The sequence below is a fragment of the Zootoca vivipara genome, chromosome 4 (genome assembly GCF_963506605.1).
Source record: "Zootoca vivipara chromosome 4, rZooViv1.1, whole genome shotgun sequence".
In the NCBI taxonomy this organism is placed as follows: domain Eukaryota; kingdom Metazoa; phylum Chordata; class Lepidosauria; order Squamata; family Lacertidae; genus Zootoca; species Zootoca vivipara.
The window spans coordinates 84,829,414-84,853,097 of record NC_083279.1 but is presented as its reverse complement, the minus strand read 5'-3'; the positions used below and the strand labels follow the sequence as shown (position 1 = coordinate 84,853,097).

Genomic DNA, 23,684 nt, shown 5'->3' with positions numbered 1-23,684 from the left:
TTCACTTGAGGGGAAATCAGCTCCAAGCCCAGACATTACCAACGTCAAAAAATGCTTCGCGCAGGGCAGGAGTAGTAATGCTTGCCAACTGCGTGGCCCAAGGATCCAGCTGATGATTCAGAGAGCCTCCTCCAAGATGAGACTGCCAAGTATGGAAACTGTGGACACCTTAATCAATACAACAAACCAGGGTAGGAAACCTCAAGCCAAGGGACTAAACCTCTCTGTTCAGCCTTCAGAATTCTGTGCAGTCCACACCCCTTCCCTGAAGGCCACACCCCTCCCTGGCCCTGCTTCACACCCCAAGTTTTTTTGCCTGGGCTGGAAGGTGTCCTTTAACCCTGATTGTTGTTGTTTAGTCGTTTAGTCGTGTCCGACTCTTCGTGACCCCATGGACCATAGCACGCCAGGCACTCCTGTCTTGCACTGCCTCCCGCAGTTTGGTCAAACTCATGTTCTTAGCTTCAAGAACACTGTCCAACCATCTTGTCCTCTGTCGTCCCCTTCTCCTAGTGCCCTCAATCTTTCCCAACATCAGGGTCTTTTCCAAGGATTCTTCTCTTCTCATGAGGTGGCCAAAGTATTGGAGCCTCAGCTTCACGATCTGTCCTTCCAGGGAGCACTCAGGGCTGATTTCCTTAAGAATGGATAGGTTTGATCTTCTTGCAGTCCATGGGACTCTCAAGAGTCTCCTCCAGCACCATAATTCAAAAGCATCAATTCTTCGGCGATCAGCCTTCTTTATGGTCCAGCTCTCACTTCCATACATCACTACTGGGAAAACCAGTAGACAGCAGCTACATCCTGGGAAATGGCTTCGACTGGCTGGCTAAACCAGGTGATGGCATCTGCTGGGTATCAAACCCTCAGTGAATTAGGAACTTCCCCTGTATGTAAAGACAGGCTCTGGCAGATTGACTGGGTGAGACCAATAGTGGGTCCAGTGGTCAAGGAGGTGGTTTGTGCACATGCTGTAGAGGGAAGTGAGTGGCAGATGGGGCTCATCACCTGGGAAGGTAGATTATCTAGAAGGTAAACTCTGAAACCTAAACCTGTGCTGCCTTGCAGCATATCTTCGGAAGAAGAAAAGGCTCAGGAGTAAACCCTACACTAATCTGGAGTGGACTACCTAAGAAGGTTGGGTGGTGCCTTTTACATCTCCTTCTGGCAACTCCTATAGCAAAGCTGGTGCCAAACATATTGCTCTGCTTTCCTTTGGACCACATCAGTGATGCCAAGAGGGGGGTTCTTGTCATCTGGACAGCCCAGGATTGCCTAGGCTTGCACCCTGGGGAGGTCACTTCGGTGCCCCTAACGCAGCAAAACCAACACGAGATGCAGTCATTACAAGTAACGGGTCTTTGCAGCCACAGCAGGCGCTGCGATTCTCTGGTGGTTTGACTTCACCCCTGGAGGCACATTCCATTTTCTCTCAATGCAGACCAAAAATATTATTCTAGACCAGGGTGAAGGGCCACCAAAGATTTCAAAGAGGGGATACAGATGTTGCCAAGAGTGCAAACTCTTAGCAGATGGTTTCCTTTTGCTGCTCTAATTAGTACTGGGTTGCTATGTATTGAGATGGGTTGCTATCAGAGAACCTGTTTACTGCACATTCATCTTGAGTGGTTTGCACAAAGTTTATGGGAAGGCTATACAAGATTGACAAATAGCCAAACATCCTTGCTGATTTATTTGCGGGGAGGCTCTTATTTGTTTCAGAAAATGGAGTTTGTTGTGCAATAACCCCACAGCCACGACACAATTTTTCCATCCACAAAATTGTGAGGGGCTGGAAGCAGCGGCTCTGAAACAGTGATTGGCACCAGGGTACTACTGCTCAATTATATCAAAAAGGCGAAACAGAAGTAACTTGGAACTGTCTGCTGTTAGTCATGTCTTTATTCCTCGGAGAGATGTCTCAGTCGTATGAAACCTGCTTAGAGATGCGAGGGCATTCAGGGTCAACAGAAGCTACCTGCAACATTCTTCTTTTTAGAGTTTGCAAAAACTAACTCTGCATTCTAAGTAGGGGAATTATGCGGATGTTGGAGCATTTTTTCTTGGAAATCTAATAATCCTTTACAATGTGTCCAATTTTTTCACCACAAACCCTGAAATCATGTTTTTGTGTATGCAAGTTGAGGCACTCATGCCAATTCTGACTCAGAGCTGTTTTTATTAATTCCCATTTCATGAACCATAGAATTGTAGAGTTGGAAGGGACCTGGAGGGTCATCTAGTCCAACCCCCTGCAATGCAGGAATCTCAAGTAAAGCATTCGTGACAGATGGCTATGCAGCCTCTGCTCAAAAACCTCCAATGAAGGAACATCCCTTCTTCCGAGGGAGTCTGTTCCACTGTCAAAGAGCTCTTACTGTCAGAAAGCTGCTGTGGCACCCCTCTAGTCACTGTTTTCCAGGATGACAAGGAACCATTAATGAGTACTCTTTGGGTTTGGTCAGTCAACCAATTACAAATCCACCTAACAGTTACCTCAGTCAACCCACATTTTACCAGCTTCCTCGCGAGAATATCCTGGGGGACTTTGTCAAAAGCCTTACTGAAATCAAGATACACTATGTCCACAGCATCCCCTTAATCCACCAAGCTTGCAACTCTATCAAAAATGAATGTAAGTAAATGGCCTCAAAGTAACACAAGCAGTATATGATTTTTCGGGGACTATTTATATGAATGAGAAAGCCAGGATTTGGTATCCTGAAAACTTCGTACTGTATACACTTCTGGGTTTGCCATGGCTATAACCCGAAGATTCCATAACCTAGAGGTTATGCAACACGAGGTACCACTGTACTTGGAAAGAAAAGATTCATAGTCCAGCTAACCAGCTCAGCTGGGGAAGCCAAGTCGACCATGCCTGCTCCCTGCTTCCAAGGGAGCATGAACAAAGATGTTCTCAGCTTGAGGTCCAAACAGAGAACCTAAGAATTCCATACCACATTCAAGGAAAGACAACCAGTGCAGGTCAAAAGGACAGAGACCACTGAGGAAGCTGGAGGTCCCCTGCCCCATGCAAACCCTTTATCCTAGCAAGCAACACACTGTTGTTGTTGTTGTTGTTTAGTCGTTTAGTCGTGTCCGACTCTTCGTGACCCCATGGACCATAGCACGCCAGGCACTCCTGTCTTGCACTGCCTCCCACAGTTTGGTCAAACTCATGTTCATAGCTTCGAGAACACTGTCCAATCATCTTGTCCTCTGTCGTCCCCTTCTCCTAGTGCCCTCAATCTTTCCCAACATCAGGGTCTTTTCCAAGGATTCTTCTCTTCTCATGAGGTGGCCAAAGTATTGGAGCCTCAGCTTCACGATCTGTCCTTCCAGGGAGCACTCAGGGCTGATTTCCTTAAGAATGGATAGGTTTGATCTTCTTGCAGTCCATGGGACTCTCAAGAGTCTCCTCCAGCACCATAATTCAAAAGCATCAATTCTTCGGCGATCAGCCTTCTTTATGGTCCAGCTCTCACTTCCATACATCACTACTGGGAAAACCATAGCTTTAACTATACGGACCTTTGTCGGCAAGGTGATGTCTCTGCTTTTTAAGATGCTGTCTAGGTTTGTCATTGCTTTTCTCCCAAGAAGCAGGCGTCTTTTAATTTCGTGACTGCTGTCACCATCTGCAGTGATCAAGGAGCACAAGAAAGTCAAATCTCTCACTGCCTCCATTTCTTCCCCTTCTATTTGCCAGGAGGTGATGGGACCAGTGGCCATGATCTTGGTTTTTTTGATGTTGAGCTTCAGACCATATTTTGCGCTCTCCTCTTTCACCCTCATTAAAAGGTTCTTTAATTCCTCCTCACTTTCTGCCATCAAGGTTGTGTCATCTGCATATCTGAGGTTGTTGATATTTCTTCCGGCAATCTTAATTCCGGCTTGGGATTCATCTAGTCCAGCCTTTCGCATGATGAATTCTGCATATAAGTTAAATAAGCAGGGAGACAATATACAACCTTGTCGTACTCCTTTCCCAATTTTGAACCAATCAGTTGTTCCATATCCAGTTCTAACTGTAGCTTCTTGTCCCACATAGAGATTTCTCAGGAGACAGATGAGGTGATCAGGCACTCCCATTTCTTTAAGAACTTGCCAAAGTTTGCTGTGGTCGACACAGTCAAAGGCTTTTGCATAGTCAATGAAGCAGAAGTAGACGTTTTTCTGGAACTCTCTAGCTTTCTCCATAATCCAGCTCATGTTTGCTATTTGGTCTCTGGTTCCTCTGCCCTTTCAAAATCCAGCTTGCACTTCTGGGAGTTCTCGGTCCACATACTGCCTAAGCCTGCCTTGTAGAATTTTAAGCATAACCTTGCTAGCGTCTGAAATGAGCGCAATTGTGCGGTAGTTGGAGCATTCTTTGGCACTGCCCTTCTTTGGAATTGGGATGTAGACTGATCTTCTCCAATCCTCTGGCCATTGCTGAGTTTTCCAAACTTGCTGGCATATTGGGTGTAGCACCTTAACAGCATCATCTTTTAAAATTTTAAATAGTTCAGCTGGAATATCATCACTTCCACTGGCCTTGTTATTATCAGTGTTTTCTAAGGCCCATTTGACTTCACTCTCCAAGATGTCTGGCTCAAGGTCAGCAACCACACTACCTGGGGTGTACGAGACCTCCATGTATGAAAATGCAAAACATAAAAATAAGACATTTTGGTCTACAGCAAGTGTGGTGAACCTTTGGCTCCCCAGGTGTTGCTGACCTTCGAGCAACAGTCCACTCCTTAACCCAAAATAATCATTTGAAAGGATGATAAAGCAACCCATCTTACTAAATGAGTACCGTATTAGCCCGAATATAAGCCGCACCCGCAAATAATCCGCAGCTTTAAAATTCAAGGGAGAGAAGAAAAACAGACAATACCCGAATATAAGCTGCTCCATTAAAATTCCTCAGGCCAGAGCCGGCCCTATGTGCAGGCTGGGTGGCGCAGGGCAACATGGCGCCGGCCCGCCAGGAGGGCGTCGCGAGCTGCGCCCACCCGCTGGCCGACCGGTCCGCCGCGCAGCTGCGCCTGCCCGCCCGCCTGCCGCGCAGCAGCGCCTGTTGCACCCGCGCTGTGCGCGGCGCCCACCCGCCCACCGCGCTGGGAAATGGGGTGGGAGGGCGCCGGAACGGGGCGGGAGGGCGCCGGAGGGATCCGGCGCACCACGGCTCCGGGGGCGCTTAAGACGCCGCTGCCTCAGGCACTCACACCCATTCCATTTTACCATATGTCTATTTCAGCAGCGATATTGTAAAAGCCAATTTTTGTGAGGTCACGAATTTAAGCCGCACTTCAACTTTTTCATGGTCGGAATTGGGGGGGGGAGTGTGGCTTATATTTGGGCCAATACAGTGCTTGCAAACCATAGGATATGGTGTGTGTGTGTGTGTGTGTGTGTGTGTGTGTGTGTGTGTAAAGGGAAGATTGACAAGACCATCTGCAGTTTTTATAGCAAACTGTATTTTTAGGAAATACAGAGCAACCTGTTGCTAGATTAATGGGGGCATCTTTTTCATCCGTCAAAAGGGGAAAGAATGCAGCTCGGCGGGCAGGGCTGCAGAGGATCTGTCAGGCATGCAGGAGGTCACGGTTTCACGGTTTCAACCCTTGCTTGGTGTCTCCAGAAATACCTTGGGGAAATACCATGATTGGATGCAATTTTAAAAATCTATTACAAGTTGTTGAGAGTAGCCGAGAGGTGCATGGGGGCAAGGTGTCAGCTATTTCTCATTAAGATCTGCACCAGGAGAGGCTGTGGAATTCCTGAGCTGGTGCCTAGATGAGATGGGAGGATAGATGAGGAAACACCAGCCAAGATTGAATCCTGGCAGGATGGAAGGAAGCACTGTGGGTGAGTTGCCATACTTGAGAAATTGGTCAACTGCCAACCCTGGATGGGGCTGCTCTCCCTCTGAAGGAGCAGGTTCGCAGTCTGAGGGGACTTCTGGATCGAGACCAGATAGCCGCAGTGGCTAGGAGTACCTTTTACCAGCTGCGGCCGGTGCAACAACTATGGCTGTCCCTGGACTGGGAAACCTTGGCCACAATAGTTTGGTTACTTCAAGATTAGATTAATGCAATGTGCTCTATGTGGGGCTTCCCTTGCACTTGATTCAGAAGCTGCAGTTTTTACAAAAGGCTGTGGCACAGATGCTGGCATGAGTCAGAACCTGTCGGCATGCAACAATTCTGCTCAGAGACCTGCACTTGTTTCTGATGATCAGCCAAGCCTAAGGTGTTACTATTGGGACCAGTTTACCTGAAATATCGCCTCTGCCACTTCAATCTGCGGAATTTGCTGCTGTTACAGATACCTCATAATACTCATCTCTGCATTTTTAAGAAACTGGTCTTTTAGTATAGAGCATTCCACTTTGGAACTCCCTGCTGATTGACCTCAGGCAGGTGCCTCCACTGTATGCGTTCCAGTTCCTGCTTAAAACATTTTTGTTGAAGCAAGCCTATCCAGACCTGCAGGGTGTTGGCATGCGTTTTAATCTGTTTTTAGTGTACTGTTCGTTTTCCTTAATTCCCAAATATTTTTAATACAGTAATGCAGTTGTATTTAACCATTTCTTACTGACGATTTCACTCTTCTGTTCTTTTTGTAAACTGCCTTGAGGTTTTGTTCCAATCAAGTGTATATAAATCATGTGGAAAATAAAGAAATATATCAAAAAAATAACTCTCCTGGAAAGCCATTGCCGTTCAGAGTAGTCTGACTTAGTAAAGGTCAGTTTCCAAACGAAGGATTTCTATTTGTGCAACAGGACTTCTCTCCCCCGAAACACATGTTGGGGGAGTGTAGTGGGAGGAGAGCAATAAAAGTGCCATTACGCAAGTTGAAATCTTTGTCCTGGCAGGACCATTACTTAGTGCTGTTTGGCATGCAACCTTATTTTCCTAATTAATTTAGCCAATTACTTAAGCAAACATTGCAACCACAATGCATGCAACAGGGTGAGCTCCTGTTGTTCAGTCCCAGCTCCTGCCCACCTAATAGTTCAAAAGCACATCAAAGTGCAAGTAGATAAATAGGTACCGCTCCGGCAAGAAGGTAAACGGCGTTTCTGTGCGCTGCTCTGGTTCACCAGAAGCGGCTTAGTCATGCTGCCCACATGACCTGGAAGCTGTCTGCAGACAAACATTGGCTCCCTTGGCCTATAGAGCGAGATGAGCACTGCAACCCCAGAGTCGTCCGCGACTGGACCTAATGGTCAGGGGTACCTTTACCTTTATGTTTTGGTTATTTATTGGTTGCAAGCCGCTGTGAGGTTCATTTGAATGAAAAGTGGCATAGAGATGCAATCGATCAATTGAATCAAATCCTTTAAAAGTATTTTTAAGACTTCTGTTCCATATTAATTATTCCATAACAATTCCACATTAATTATTAGGCGACCATGATAATGATAAGGAATGTATAATACTTATAATTCTTATATGTAATAATTATTACACATTCCACGATAATTATAAGGCGACCACGACAACGAATGACACTGCACAATACCTTCCATTGCTCTCTTGAAGAAGACTTTGCAACTTCCACAGGTAAGCACTCCGTAATGGCAGCCCGAAGCTTCATCGCCGCAGATGAGGCAGATCTTCTGAGGCAACGATTCAAAAGCATACTGAGGGCTCTGGCCAGCTTCTGCATCCGACCTGGACAAAGGAAACAAAAATGAGAAGCGTTGGAATAGAAATGCATCATGGGTAAAGCAGGAGAAATGGCAAGTCTTACTTTGCAACGGACACCCAATGTTGCAAAGGCAGAAGTTTGGAGAGAAAATCACCCAAGTCTATAAGCACCAAAACAGTGGTCCTTCAACAGTTGTGAGGTCACCCCTACGCCAAAACTGATGAGGCATCGGCAAGTGTGTCTCTCGAAATGCAGGTCAGCCTCCATCAATTACATATAGAGTGCCGGAGGTCCGATTTTTAACCCACCTACAGACTCTCTCCCTACATCAGGTTGGGGAACCTCTGGCACTCCAGATGTTGCTGAACAAGTGTGTCCAATGGCGCCAGGCATCCTGGGAGTTGTACTTCGGCAACATCTGATGTGCCAAAAGGTTCCCCTTGCCTGTCACTCATGATGCTCATCTGGTACCTCCTACTAGATGTGAGCCAAGTGGAGGGAAAGAACCAGGGGAGAAGAGATATATGGAAGGTAAAATGCAGCCGATTAACTTTAAAAACTACACTGTTCCCCTGACATATTGCTGACATGTGTGCTATCCACTATTAGTGGTGATGGTGGGGAAACCTTTGGTCTTTGAGGTGTTGCTGAACTTGGGATTTATGGGAGCTGGAATTTAGCAACTTCTGGAGGGACCAAAGGCTCCTCACAGCTGCTGTATCAGGAAACTCCTGATACTGAGTCAGACCACTGGTCCATCTTGCTCAGTGTAATTTGCAGAGGGGTTTCATCCAGGACCCTTCACAGCTGTACCTGGAGATGCGGGGGACTGAACCTGGGACCAGGCAGATGCTACAACACTGAGCTATTTTACATTCTGCATGATAGTCTTAAAAAAAGACAAGATATCCATGTCTTGAGAAGAAACAAGCTGGGAGCTGCAACAAAATGTTGCAGTGTATCCTCACCTCTTGACACGGTTCTAGTCAACTAGCTATCTCCTCCCCTAGGATACCTGGGAGCCTGCATGGCTCAGTTGGTTAGAGTGAGGTGCTGATAATGCCAAGGTTGCAAGTTCAACTGTGTTGCAGGGGGTTGGACTAGATGATCCTCAGGATCCCTTCCAACTCTACAATGCTATGATTCTTCTGGATGGACTCTCTACCTGCAAGTTTCCATTTTTCTTTTCTAGCTGATAGTCAACATTCCCTGGCTACTAAACATGCTCAGTCCTCACAGGGAGAGTTGCTGTTTTGTCCTTCTGCAATCCTCAAGGTTCCCTGAAGCATTCCACTATTGCCCCCTCATTTCTCAGGGACCCCGGTCTGGCACCAAGGCTATCAATGCTCGCCACCCGAGTTGGCTATTAGAAGCAGTGACTGTCTCTATCTCAGCGTTTAAGTTCTGCCTTTCGTATTCAGAAGGTAAAATCTGCCCTCTGGGGCTATATGAAACAAACAAACAAACAAACAAACAAACAAACAAACAAAAAGATTAGGGCTATTGAACACTTCAGCGAGATTTGGGTTGATGAATAAGCTGACTTTTGATTTAGCAATCAACTTGATAGATCAAGGAAGGGGAACCTGCAGCCGTCCAGCTGTTGATAGACTTCAAGTCCCATCAGCCCCAGCCAGCATGGCCAATGGGCAGGGATGATGGGAACTGTAGTCCAATAACTACCTTAAGGCCACAGGTTCCCACCCCTGCAGTACATTTTTGGTCTTCAACAGGTGGGAACCAGAAGATCAGACCCTGTTTCTCATGGTTGAATCCCTGTTGAGTTGGTGTTTCATTGGTTTTAGGCTGCCATTTTGAGAACCGTTGCTTCAAACAGTGTTCCAGATATTTCAGCTCAGTTGCTACCAAAGTGGACAGTATTGCCTCCTGGGGGGGGAGGGATTTCCTAGGGGGACACTAAGAGGCAAAGGGGTCACTGGAGGTGCAAATGATCATCAGACTTTGAAAAGCTTGTATCACCGGAGCTTGTTGTGTTGAATTCACTTGTTGTGTTGAATTTAGCTAAACCAAACAGTTTAATCGTGCTATCATCTTCCTCAGTGGGTCATGCAAACCACTGAATAATGCTCTGTATAGGGTTGGGTAGAGGGACCCAGGTGGCGCTGTGGGCTAAACCACTGAGCCTAGGGCTTGCTGATCAGAAGGTCGGCGGTTCGAATCCCTGTGACGGGGTGAGCTCCCGTTGCTTGGTCCCAGCTCCTGCCAACCTAGCAGTTCGAAAGCATATCAAAAATGCAAGTAGATAAATAGGAACCACTATAGCGGGAAGGTAAACAGCATTTCCATGTGCTGCTCTGGTTTGCCAGAAGCGGCTTTGTCATGCTGGCCACATGACCTGGAAGCTATACGCCGGCTCCCTCGGCCAATAATGTGAGATGAGCGCGCAACCCCAGAGTCGGTCACGACTGGACCTAATGGTCAGGGGTCCCTTTACCTTTACCTTTAGGGTTGGGTAGGGGGCACTAGGGATGAATTTGTGGAACCAAGGGGAGGGTTGCCAAAAAGGTTTGGGGCCACCGTTATACAGATTTAGAGATGCTTATCGATTCTAAAAATATTAAGTTTATAAATATATAGCACACTCACATTTGCCTGTCCTGAATATCCCTCTGTTGAGTTCCATTTGATGACCCCCCACCCAGCATCTAAGAGGGAGAAAAACTTCCCTGTATCCATTTTCTATGCACCGTGCCTTGTTTCGTAAACCAAAATGTTTCCTCCTTCGTTCTCTTACAGTAACGCAACACCAAACCAAAACTGCCTCAAAAATTAAGCACCCCTGAACTTTGCACCCCTGCTGATTTAAAAGGAAAAAAACACCTGCCCCCACGTGGAGTAAAACCCACTTCAGCCTCACCAAGTTGCAGTACCCAAAAGGCAATTCCTCTTTTAAAATGCTCTCAGTGAACAACATACTAAAGCCCTCTCTCTGCCAAGCAGTGGCAGAGCACATGGGGCGACAGGCACACACACAGGGTCTGTGTCCCTTTGGCAGGGCCAGATTTATGTATAAGCTAAACAATTGATGGCTTAGATCCCCACTCTCTTGGGGGGCCCCAAAAAAAATTAAAGGAGAAAAAAAACAATGTACATTTCCAAAATATAAGATTTAAAAACCAATAAATTAAAAGCTACATATAGTAACAGTGGTTGGGTTGTGTATGAACCTATTAGGTCCACAAATTACCATATAGCATGTATTCCACACACAAAAAACAGTGACAATTTGTTGTTGACAAAGGACAGCTGGACATATAAAAGGCCCTATTACCTTCAGTAGCTTAGGGCAGGCATCCCCAAACTGCGGCCCTCCAGATGTTTTGGCCTACAACTCCCATGATCCCTAGCTAACAGGACCAGTGGTCGGGGAAGATGGGGATTGTAGTCCAAAACATCTGGAGGGCCGAAGTTTGGGGGGTGCCTAGCTTAGGGCCTCATCAAACCTAAATCTGGCCCTGCCTTTTGGAGAACAAAGGACACGGCAGAGACTGCCGTGCTTTAAGGAATAGGGTTTATTCACCTATTTACACCTTCCGTCTGCATGGAGGAAGTCCAGACCTTACAGCGTGCACATTTTCAGAGGCCGCAGCGCAAGTATCCGTCAACCTGCTTCCCTCAAAGATGGATCCCAGCCTCTCCCCCCCCCTTCTTCTTCCCAGGCACCCCTGCTTCAAAACTCCATACACAGTTACCCCAGCATCCTTTATGCCACCTGACTCCCCAGGCCAAAGGATCCTTCTATCAACACCTTTTTAAAAATAATAATAATACTAACAGTTTTGCTCTTCCCCCAGCCACCCAGGCTGGTTTGCATAAGCCAGCACAGGAATTCCCATGTCTGGCACAATTCTATACTATCCATATCCCAATTCATCAGAATCCTAGCATTTATTCGTTCCTAGCGTTTAGGAGGACACCCCCCCTGCCTCCCCCTCCCCACCGTTCTATAAGCAATACATTCTATAGCCCAAGCCATCACCCAGTTTAATAGAAGCACCCTCAAGTGAGATGTTTGGGTCTCTCCAGCCAAAGATGCACGAAATGGTGTCTCCCAGGGAGGGCTGGCAGGAGCAACATCGCTGACCAAAAAGATGACCACATCCTGTCCTCGCCCCCACCCCCACCCCACCCCGCTTCCCCCATGGAAGCACCACGTTGCACCTCCTTCCTCTCATTAGTAATGAAATATCGCTGTTGTGAAGAAACCTCAAATTAATCAAGCCCTGAGAGATCACACCATTTACCAACTTCAATGGAACTTCATCTGAGCTGACCACAAGTAGGCTGGGGGTTGAGTACTGCACAATCTACTTTTGCATGCAGCTTTCTAGTGTGCTTTGATGCCTTCCTTTATAGCCTTGTCTCAAACCATAGAACCTTTTGAGAATATATTCTCCGCCAGCAAGAAGCAGGAGGGAAGCAGCTTCCTCGGTACGGCTATCTGCTGGCGTATACCTCATGTCAGTGCATTTAATATCCATCGGTGGTAGGATTCTCTATGTGTCACTTTCGCAGCTGGATTCAAGAACTTTGCTAGTGTACTAACTTTTCAACATTCTTAGCTTCATGGTTTCTGGTAGGGTCTGATACACAGATTACTAGCATTTATTGCATGTTAAGGACAAAAAACGGTATTTTTCCTTGTTGGCCGAGAAATGCGCATTTTTGAATTTGAGGTTTTCAGAGGTTTTGTGGGAGTGCCAGCTAGCAGACTTCTGAAGTGCTCTATCAGGTATACTTCAGCTGCCTCTCCTCTACGTGTTAATGTTGAATTTCTAACAAAGGCAAAGGCATAGCAATCAGCTGCACCTGTTTGAATGGTGAGATTGATCGGCTACATAGCAGTTTTAAGATAAGTTTTGTGGGGTTTAAATGATGCATGGTTTGTCAATCACTGCGAACTCTGAAAAGCATTCCGGGAATGAACCGCTGTTCATTTACAAACAGTAACTGAAATTCTGCAAACCACCGTTTTGAGGGGAAGCGACATTTGTTACAATTTGAAGAATTTTTTTTTGGGGGGGGGGAACAGTGAGGATGTGTTTTCAAGAAATAACAGGTCGTACGCCACTCCATAATTCTTCCATTTTGCTCACATTGTAGAAACTCTTGTCCATAAGTAGAAAAACTTGGTCTGAACGGAATGTAGATGTTTGTGTTTGTGTAGTTTTAATTTGCTATTGGTTTTGCTCCCTTGCAACAAGCAGATCTGGTAGGTTTTGCTGAGGGACAGCAACTGGTCCATGAGACTAACTGAATACTCTAAGCAACTCAAACAAGCTTCTGATAGGGGGCAAAACACATTTCAATTTGCTTTTTGCTTCTTCTTTTTTTAAAAGAAAGGAAATATCAAAGAGAAGCAGTGACTGTATTATTTTAAAGAGGACTAAAGCATAGCAGTTAAGTGGCACTCTGAATAGTGAAACCGTTGTGCAAGGTAATAAGAGGCTGTAATTATTAAGCGTCCTGTATTTCAAATATGTGTTTAAATCAGTACAACCATAGACTTGTTTACTCAGCTCTCGCGTATCAGTGGGGAATAATTGCCAGTGGTTTTATTTAGGACTACAACCTTAATGCAGCTAAAGCAATACAATTAGCTATAATGAAAATCAGCGGAGTGGAATATGACGATTTGCACTCTGTCCTACCAGGCCCTCCCCCTGTTCTGCTCCACTGAAGGAGTGGATCACAGGACTGTGTGTAAGTTGTAGAGCTGCAAGCTTTAAATGGTTGATTAATCAGTTTATGAACCCTGATTGCTCCAGTTAAAAGGGAGAGGAAAGACCCTTGCCAGAGGCTTTGGAAAGCCAGCGCCAGCCAGCTAGCTTAGGTAAGCAGTACTGTACTCATACACACCCCATGCCCGCCCCTCTATCGCAGGAGTTCAATGCATTTTAAAAATTATTTCAGCAGTGGTCCATGGGGTCACGAGGAGTCGGCCACGACTAAACGACTAAACAACAACAATATATTTCATAGAGCAGAAAAGTGAAAATATTGAATAGGGAAGGGTTTATTTACAGAACCTATCAGTCTTCTGAAACTTCTTTCTAGATCTGCAGAAGGCACCCATGTTGCAGCTTTCTCAATGGATGGCTTTACAATTGACTTTTTAGTGGAAAGATGAGTGACAGTACTCAAATGATAAGGGAATCAGAGTTTTTTCTTTCTTTCTTTTTCTTTTTAAAAAAGAATACTGTTCTTTATTTGCACGATTTACATGCTGTTTAAACCCAACCGTCTCTAAACAGCGTACAAAGAGTGCAGCACAAGGAAAACAAAAATAGGTTGACACTATAATATCACCTATGTTTGCAACAGCCCCCTCAATTCCTATTTTTAGAAAGCTGCCAGGGGGCGGAACTTTGATCAAGCCCCCAAAGCCACCTTTTTGGCCATAACTGGAACACTGACTCACCTCAAAAATTATCTCTCTGCCCCTAATAATTTTCTCAAGTTCCACCTAAACGTCACTTAACCCCCCCCCCCAAATAGAGGCTGGAAAAGCTCCTACCTTAGATAATTCAGATAGGGCGAGTAGAACTGAGGCAAGCCGTCTCTGAGGCCGGCGAACTGCTGCGGCGCGTGCAGGGCAAGCGGCTGGTAAAGGATCGGAGGCTGCGCGCCCGACGTGGAGGGCAAACTGAGGATGTCCCTCTGCGCCCCGCAGCTGGTGGAGGCTTTGCAAGGCGCTGGTCCGTATGGGCCACCGGGGGCGGCGTCTGCAGCAGCTGCAGCAGCCTCTGCTTTATAGAGAAAGGACTCGAGCGAGGAAGAGGGGGCCTCGGGAATGCCGCTCATGCTATTCTTGGGCAGAGGAGGAAGCGCACTTGGAACCACGCTCGGAGGCGAGTAGTCTGAGCAAGGCATCGCTGGCGCTGCTGCTGCTGCTGCCGGCGGCTGCAGCGGCAAACTTTTGGCAGTCGAGTAAGAGCCGCCGCCGCCGCCGCTGTTGTCCTTAGCAGACGCAGCCACCAGGCTTTCTTCCTTGATCTTGAGGCTGCGCTGAAAATCCCCGACGGAGCCGAACGCGTAAGGCGGCTGCGGCGGCTGCCCGTCTCTGGCCGAGTAAATGTGGTTTGTAAAATCCTGGAGGGAGCAAACGGATGGCGAGAGCGGGGTGCTCGCCTGCACGCCGAAAGGGAGCATTTCACCATACTCGTCCACGTCCAGCAGCTGCCGGGTCCTGGCGGCTAGGTACGCCTGGTTGAGAGGGAGGATGGGCAGGTTGAACAGGTCGTGGGAGCTGGGCTGGTCAGCTGCCGCGATGTCCGAGCGCCTCTCGGGCGAAGCCCGGTTGCCGCCGCTGGAGGAAGCGGCGGCGCCGTCCGATTCCTGCTCCGCCGACCTCCGCTTTGCGAAGCCCTGCTCCTCCCTGGAAAATGCCGAGGCGGCGGATCCTGGCGCCTTGCCCTTCGGGCTTTTGAAAGGAGGCCCGTCCGCATCTTTGAATGTCTTCAAGTTGGAAGAAGAGGCTACAACCGGAGAAGGTGACGTCGGCGCCGGAGGCAGCGAAGAGGCGTTTGCTGGCGCGTCCTCGCCTTTCCCGTCGGAGCGGCGGCTCATCAGCGCGCTGGAGAACTCGGGGATGTCCGAGCCAAAGAAAGACCACGTCGAGGGGCTCCCCGTGTTGCCTTGGCTGGAGGAGGGGGCCAGGAAAGTATCCAGGACCCGGTCCAAGACGTCTTTGTCCACTGGGGATCCGCAGCTGTCCCGGACCGAGGAAGAATCGCCGCCTTTCCTCTCTCCCGCCTCCTCATTCGGGAGGCACGACTTCTGCTCTTGGTCGTCTTCGTCCTCTTCTTCCCCCTCCTCCTCGTCCTCTTTTTCCTCCTCGTCGCTGCTTCTGGGATACAGCAGCCCGTCCAGAGACAGGTCTATCGCTTCCACCGTCTCCCGTCGGACAAAGGGGCCGCGATCGGAGAGGAGGGGCGCCTGAAGAAGGTCCGCTCTATCCTGGATAGCGGTGGCGGAAGCAGACAGCTCCCTGGCATCCGCCTTCGTTTTCATTTTGCTTATAAGTAACCCTAAGTTCGACGGGGCGGGTTAACGGATCCGAAAGGAGCGGTGGTGGTGGTGCGGCTCGGAGGCTAAGCAGTGAGGGCACCGGCCTCTCCGAGGCTCCCTTTGCACATCTTGATTCCCCTTCGGACGGTATCTGGATTGTGCTCTGTCAAATTCGCACGGCGTGGCTCAGCGCCAGCTGCTGCACTCCTACTTTGGGAGACGCGACCGGCGCGGAGAGGAAACAATGCAACTCCAGCTCTTCTTCTACCGAAGAAGAGAAGAGGGCTTGGAGGAGAATCCGCACGGGGGCGAAGGTGCAGAAGTTTGCCAACGCTGCCTTGCATCCAGACGCCGCTCCGGTTTTGCAAGCGGATCGCTGTGCTGAGGTTCCTCGAACTCTGCACACATACACACACACACACACACACACACACACACACACACACACACACACACACCCCAAACCACACCCCCTTTGTAGCTCTATTTTGCGAAGGCAAAACCCAGATGGCGGCAGGTGCTGCAACAAGTGGGGGGAAGCGCACGAGAGGCGCCGTCCAGAACCGAGCAGAGCTCAGGACAGTCTGCTGCAGCCGCGTCGTGAATAAAGTAAAATAAAAATCCCTACCCTCCGGGCAGGGCGCAACTAGGGCTCCGCGCGTCGGTCCCCTGCGCGCCTAGGGTTGGGAGACGAGGGAATTTCTCCTTTCTCCTCCCCTCTGGTGCGGACGTTCCCTCTGACCTCGGGCTGCACAGGCGTAATTGCGCGAGCGCTCTCTCTCTCTCGCTTGCCCGCACCGGCCCGCCGAGCAGCAGGCAGCCAAAGGGGTCGTCCCAAACCCGGAGACCTGCGTAGGGAATAAGGAGCCGGGCCAGCAAACTGCTGCAACTCCTTTCACCCCACCCCCCTCCTGCCAGCCTGCAGATGAGCCCGAACTCCGCGCTGCCTCCTGGTGGCCAAGCCCTGGTTCTGGGCTTTGGACGCGCTGGCTGCCAGCGAAGGTGCACGAATCCCGCAGACTCTGCATCCTGCTTCCTTCTAGCTCCTCCTCCTCCTGGTGATCTATTCGCACATGCACACAGTCATGAGCTGTTTCCCCTACCAACTCTCCCCCCAAATCTCTTTTCTGCATCTCCAGGATACGGGGGTTCTTCTTAGAAACCCACTGTGGCAGCCACTCCAATATCAGAGCAGTGCAAGGTTCCAGGGGGTTTCAGGCATGGGCGTAGGCAGGGGGGGCAGGAGGGGGCAGCTGCCCCCCCTAGAAGCAAAAAAATTAATGTATTTTACAGACCATAACCAGCACTTTTCCCCTCCAAAAACTGAAGTGGAAAGGGCTTTGCTTTAGCAAGAGCAGCTAAGTCTCAGCTTGCTGGGGGGGGGGGACACAGCAGTAACAAAAACACATCAAATAAATAAAGCAAAGTGGCTACCAGTAGTTAAGCAGTTAAGACAATGGAGCATATATCCCCAGGCAAGATTCGATAGCTGACCATTTCACCCTATTGTTCTTAAGTGGGAGTTGTTAATGAGCATTCAGGAGCATTAAGAGTTCTATTGGCGATTTAATGAGGGTGCAGACTCAGAGGATTCAATTTGACTAAGGTGGCTCTGCAAGGCTAAAAAGAAGTGAATAAGAAAGGGGGGAGGCTGTAGCTTTGACAGACACAGTGATGTTTATAAAAAGCATTGGTGTTCCAGTCTGCCCCTCCTCCTGCATCTGTATACTGTAAATCAGGGGTGGCCACCTCCCAAGAGACTCTGATCTACTCAGAGTTTAAAACTGGGGGTGATCTACCCCCTTTTGGGGGGTTCAGGTCAAAGCTGTTGAGTTTTTTTTAAAGGAAGGGAAGTCCTGTTTTCTGGGGTTTAGGTCAAACTTGTTGAGCTTCTTTTAGGAGGGAGGGAGGCCCATTTTTGTTTAGGGCTTCAGGTCATAGTTCAACTTTTTTGAGGTAGGAGGAAAATTTTGGGTGAGCTTTTTTTAGGGGTGCCAGTGACCTACCAGTGATCTACCACAGACATCCAGTGATCTACTGGTAGATCACAATCTACCTGTTGGACGTGCCTGCTGTAAATCAAGCAGAGAGAAAGCTGCTTACAAGGCTCCTGTACATGCAGAGTTCCAGCATCACAGCGTCACCCAGAGGCACCCACAAATATGAGTTATCCCTCTCTCTATTTCTTCCTTCCTTCCCTCCCTCTTCCATCCTTAATAAAATACGGGGGGGGCAGATAAGCCCCACATAGAAAGCCCATCAACATGGGGGGATGACTCTTTCAAATACGGTATTTACCAGTAATTGGGGGGGGGGAGGCACCTAGGCCTCTAGGAGTTGGCTGCTATGCCTAGGAGTAGGACAATTCAAGAAAGCAGAACGATGCATATGGTATGGTAATATATCAATAGAATCGTAGAATTGTAGTCGGAAGGGACCACAAGGGTCATCTAGTCCAACCCGCTGCAATGCAGGATTTTTTTCCTAAGGTGGGGCTTGAACCATGGTTGAAATATTATGCTGATATGCAGCAACGCCTCGGAGCCGTCGTGGCTGCAGCCATGCCTTGCCCCGCCCTCGCCCGCCCTTCCACCCCCTCTCGCCTGCCCGACCCTCCTGTCCTCTTGCTGCAGAGTTCCAGCATCACAGCGTCATCCAGAGACACCCACAAATATGAGTTATCTCTCTCTCTATTTCTTCCTTCCTTCCCTCCCTCTTCCATCCTTAATAAAATACGGGGGGGGGCAGATAAGCCCCACATAGAAAGCCCATCAACATGGGGGGATGACTCTTTCAAATACGGTATTTACCAGTAATTGGGGGGGCACCTAGGCCTCTAGGAGTTGGATGCTATGCCTAGGAGTAGGACAATTCAAGAAAGCAGAATGATGCATATGCTATGGTAATATATCAATAGAATCATAGAATTGTAGTCGGAAGGGACCACAAGGGTCATCTAGTCCAACCCCCTGCAATGCAGGATTTTTTTTTCCTAAGGTGGGGCTTGAACCATGGTTGAAATATTATGCTGATATGCAGCAACGCCTCCCGTCCTCTCCAGCCAAGCAGGGTAGCCGCCAACGCTACCAGCCCCAGAAGCACAAGGTGGCCGCTGCTGCCGCCGCCACAATATCATCAGGCCCGCTGGCCCTTTAGCCCCGCCCACTTCGTGGCCCCTCCCCTTCCGTGCCTTGGCCCCGCCCCTGAACGACTATGGCTTGCCCCCCCCCCCCCTAGTTTTGATCCTGGCTACGCCCCTGGTTTCAGGCACTTTGCCCAGGGTTTGGTTTCCTTGGAAAGAAGCAAGGAATTATTATTATTTTTTATTTTTATTTTTTTTGCCCTACTGTGCATAGAGAACCCTTTTTGTGAAGCTGTGGGGTCAAAGTTCATTACACTAACACACTGTTAAGAAATGCAGAAATATAAAAGGATTAAACAGGCGGGGTCGTCTGTTGCAATTTGCAAGATCTCATCTGGGAGTGTATGAAGCCAGAGATGCATCGTGTGTCAACCTTGCAAGTATATAAGCATGAGTTAATGCAATAGTGAATTTAATTACGGTATTAGGAAACAGGTAAGTAATAGACATTGGCGGAGGAAGGGCGTGCGGTGGGTGCGGCCCACGCTGCGTGTCATCCCTGGGGGGGTGACATCACCATGCCACCCCCCTGGGACACTCACCCTGCCCCTGCGGGTGGCTCGGCCTGCCCCCGCAAGCGGCTAGACCTGCCCCTGGGGTGCATAGCACGTGCGCTGCTCCAGGTGTCAGAGCAGCTAGCTCCGCCTCTGGTAATAGATTATGAGGATTTTGATTTCTCAAATCTTTATGTGTGTCTTATTATATCCTGCACAATCCCAAACAAAAAAAAAATCTTTTAAAAAAGAACTTATGTGACAGTAAATAAACTAGTTTTCTGCAGTAAGACACTGGCATGAAATTTGTCTATCTGTAGGTGGAGTCATACTTTTCTATTAGAAACAGAACCAATCAAATTTATAAGATTGAAGTTGTCGCACTAGGGCAAGGAATTTCCTCTCCCTGATCTCCCCCTCTACAAATCTGCGGTGGATTGTTGGGGTGAAAACCTAGAACAGATTTAAGGGGCTGTGTGCTGTTGAAAGGGGCACCTCTGTGTCGTGTTTCCCCCTTGCCTTTTTAGAACGTGCAGTAAAAACTTCCCTTATGTCCCATGCCATGTCATCATGTTGTGCACTTCCTCCAACTCCACCAGCAGCAACAGAAAAAAAGAGGAAAGAGACTGGAGAACATCCATTGTATACTTCACTATAGCTTGTTGCAAGGAAGCCCTTGGTGCGAAATGGCCATTTGCAGTCCAGACATTAATCCTACATGTGGACTAATTAGCCCTGAGACATTGCCGGGCTTGGGCTTGGAATGGCCATCTGTGGTCAATGAGGAGAGGGAAGAGAAGGATCAAATGGGGGCTGAGAACAGCGAACAGAGGCTGGAAGGGGTAGGAGTCTAGATGGGAGGCAAGAATTGTCCTGGGGAGAGGAGAGCATCAATAGAGTCTGGGGAGGGTATCAACCAACCTTTGTAAACAGCGGAAGTGGACTCAGAAAGGCCCAGGAAATGCTTCTTCCACCAGGAACACACTCAACATCTTCCATGGACACCTGCATCCTTAACATTCCCACAAGGCAGAGGAGCTTTGCGAGTAATCTTGCCCTCGGCATTAAAAGCTTGGTGTGTCAGCCTGTTGGGACAACTTCATTGTTTCCATGCAGTTCTGAACACGTTGCTCTAATCTTGGACTTCTTAAACCCGGATTCCTGCTTCTAGCTTAGCCAGCCACACTGTTCCTGTTGCCTATGTTAATTCACACTGAAATGGAGAATGCCTCACTTACCTAAGTTAAACTTTTTAAAGCCTACAATTCATTTTTATCATGAAGTTGCACATCTACATGGTGGACTGAACAACTAGCTGATTCAACCAACTTAGCATGTGTGAAATTCTCTGTTTGCAGTACGATCTGGAGTGTGAATGCCACTGGGCATTTCCAGAATATTGCTATTTTCCAGGGGCAATTGGTGGATTTTCTGCTCTTGCACAACAAACCCACTCCCCCCCCCCCAAATGGACCTTTTTGCGAGGAAAGCAGTGGGAAAATGCAGCAGGGTAACAATTGATGGATACATCATATAACCAGCCATAAACATATAAAAAGGAAAACTCAATAAACAGCTGGTGTCATATAAACTCCCCGCAAATTTTGTACAAATAGATCTGGATGAATGCTCAATAAACAGATTGTCTGGAAACAACCACAGATTCTCCCTCCTAATACCGGTAGTAGCTTTCATAGGGCTCTAGCTTGCCTCAGGCAAAGTTTATCGCTCTGTCTCCTGTAAATCATGTCCCAGATTTTTTAAGGGTTACATTGTGTGTTTGTATGGTATTCAACCAATTCAGTGGTTCAATGGAATATGCGTAGCCTGAGCCACAGACTTTGAGAGAACGCCACCAGACACTGAAGCACAATTCATTGAATGCCAGCTTCTGATGCTTGTTTTCTCTGTTTAGTTTCTCCCATTTAGTTCCAGCAAAGGGGAGGTGGTCTGCTAGATCAGTGTTTCCCAACTGGGGGCAGTATTGCTCCCTGGGAACCCCAGGGAGGACATTATGTAAATGGGAGACACAAAGCTAGGGGGCCACAGAGGGAAGTGAGAAGAAAAGAAATTATTTTTAAAAAGAATCCTGATTGGCTGGGTATCTGCAAGCAGGTAAGGGGGCGGCCAACCAGGGGGCGCCCGAGAGCTTCTTTTTCCCCACATGCATTTTCTTGGCACAGTCCTGATTTGTTTCCAGGGGAAGAGGGCGATCACTGAGGTTCCCGTTTTGACCACTGCTTGCAGCTGCCACCAGTGCTGGGCCAGGTGGCAGCCTGGGCCTGACTCCGCAAGGTGTGGTGTGCAATCCATTCCAGCGCCCAGCAGATCGGGGCCTTTGGATGCTGCCCAGGGGCACAGGGCCCATCAGCAGCGCTGGCCTGGCTCTGCAAGGCACGGGGTGAAATCCACCCCAGCGCCTAGCCGAGCAGGGTCATCTAGTTCTGCTGACTTTCATCCAGTAAATAACTAAGTGCCTACTCAGAAGAAAGCCACACTGAGTTCAGTGGGCCTTACTCCCAGGTAAAGGCGTATGGGGCTATAGTGTTTTATCTAGGCAGCCAGGGCTCCTCCAGATTACTTGCACCTTTTGCAGACCCTCCAAGTATCCCTATTTTCCAGGGACAGTCCTGGATTTACAGAAGTCATCCTAGTTTCTGATTTGATCCCAGAATGTCCAGTTTTTCCTTAGGACGACCTTATTTTCACCAGAGAAATGTTGGAGGGTATGTCCCTATTTTCATCGGAGAAATGTTGGAGGGTATGCTTTAGGACTGTTATCAGTAGGTTTCCCCCTCTGTGTCAAATAAATGTTGTTTAGGTAAAGGTAGAGAGACCCCTGACCGTTAAGTCCAGTCGTGGACGACTCTGGGGTTGCGGCGCTCATCTCGCTTTACTGGCCGAGGGAGCCGGCGTACAGCTTCCGGGTCATGTGGCCAGCAGGACTAAGCCGCTTCTGGCGAACCTGAGCAGTGCACGGAAACGCCGTTTACTTTTTATAATACATGGAAGATGGATCTCCCTTGGGAGGTTCTGGAATCTCCTTCCTTGGAGGTTTCTAAGCAGAGGTTGGACGGCCCTCTATCATGGATGCTTCAGCTGAGTTTCCTATGTTGCAGGGGGTTGCACTAGAAAGATGACCCTGTTGGGGTTCATTCCAGCTGTATGATTCTAGGTTTTTCTGGTTCAGCAATATTTCATTATGTTCCTATCATTTTATGTAATTGTAAATAGCTACCTTTCTACCGGTAGGATGGGCTGGGGACCCACAGGAAGGAAACAAGGTCAGAAGGAGGCAACAGTTTGGAAAAGGTTGGGGAACACTGTGGTAGATCATTAGGCTCCTTTTGGTTATCTCATTTCCCCTCATAGTGGTTTTTTTTTTTTTGCAAGCCTTGGGGTTCCCCCAAGTCTAACGATACCTCCCTCTTGTGTGTGGATGACAATGCTTTGGCTGCATAATCACCCGCACACAGAAAATGGGTTCTCTATTAGTATATAGAAGATGTTTATCTCTCTCCTTTCTACTCCTTCCAAGGTGGCTATTAAGCACCCAGTGCACATCATATTGTTCCATCTAGCCAATGGCCTTGCTCCTTTAACAAAGGACATCGGGGTCTTGCTTCCCGCAGCCTCACAACAACGTGAGACAATGTAACACAGAACGAGGACTCTGTAGCTTCTTCTCCACAGATAAGACTATTTTAAGCTGAAAGGTACATTTCAGTATTTCTTTTCTAACCAAGCTGGAGACATTTTCCCAACTCTGGGCAGCATAAGAGCTTTTCTCAGATCGGTCCTGGAGAGATCAGCTAATAATGTTCTAGGACGAGATGAAACTTTCATTAAATACCTGACTGATTCTTCGCTAGTAGCTCTTGTGGCTAGATCATAGATTGAATAAAGATGCTGGTTGGTTTTTCACACAGAGAGAGAGTGGGGGGAGAGAGAGGACTTTTATTTATTTTAAATCTAGCATGGGGAACTGCTGGCCCTCCAGATGTTGTTGAATTCCAACTCCTACCATCCCCGATCCACAGTTTCGAGTGCTGTGGCTGATGGAAGCTTCCACATCCCTGTTCTAGACAAACAACTTACAGGAAAACCATATATTTGACAATTGGAACTACTTTCTGGGCCAAAGTGGCCATTGTAAGAACATTTGAGTGTTTTTTTTTGGGGGGGGGGGAGATTTCCAGAAGTCTGTCCCGGTTGGAGGATGGATGGCGGCTAACAGATTGAGGTTGAATCCTAGCAAGACAGAAGTACTGTTCATGGGGGACAGGAGGCGGGCAGGTGTGGAGGATTCCCTGGTTCTGAATGGGGTAACTGTGCCCCTGAAGGACCAGGTGCGCAGCCTGGGAGTC

At 48.2% G+C, this 23,684-nt stretch overlaps 1 protein-coding gene across 1 annotated transcript in view; it reads right to left on the bottom strand.

The window, feature by feature from the left end:
* Nucleotides 1-16,607, bottom strand: part of PGR (progesterone receptor) — a 58,289-nt gene extending 41,682 nt beyond the window's left edge. The window contains exons 1-2 of the mRNA XM_035115742.2: nt 14,189-16,607; nt 7,522-7,673 (exon numbers count right to left, since the gene is read on the bottom strand). Coding sequence (XP_034971633.2) covers nt 7,522-7,673; nt 14,189-15,684 — 1,648 coding nt within the window. The 5' untranslated portion in view covers nt 15,685-16,607. The remainder of the gene's footprint in view (nt 1-7,521; nt 7,674-14,188) is intronic.
* Between the last annotated feature and the right edge of the window lie 7,077 nt (nt 16,608-23,684).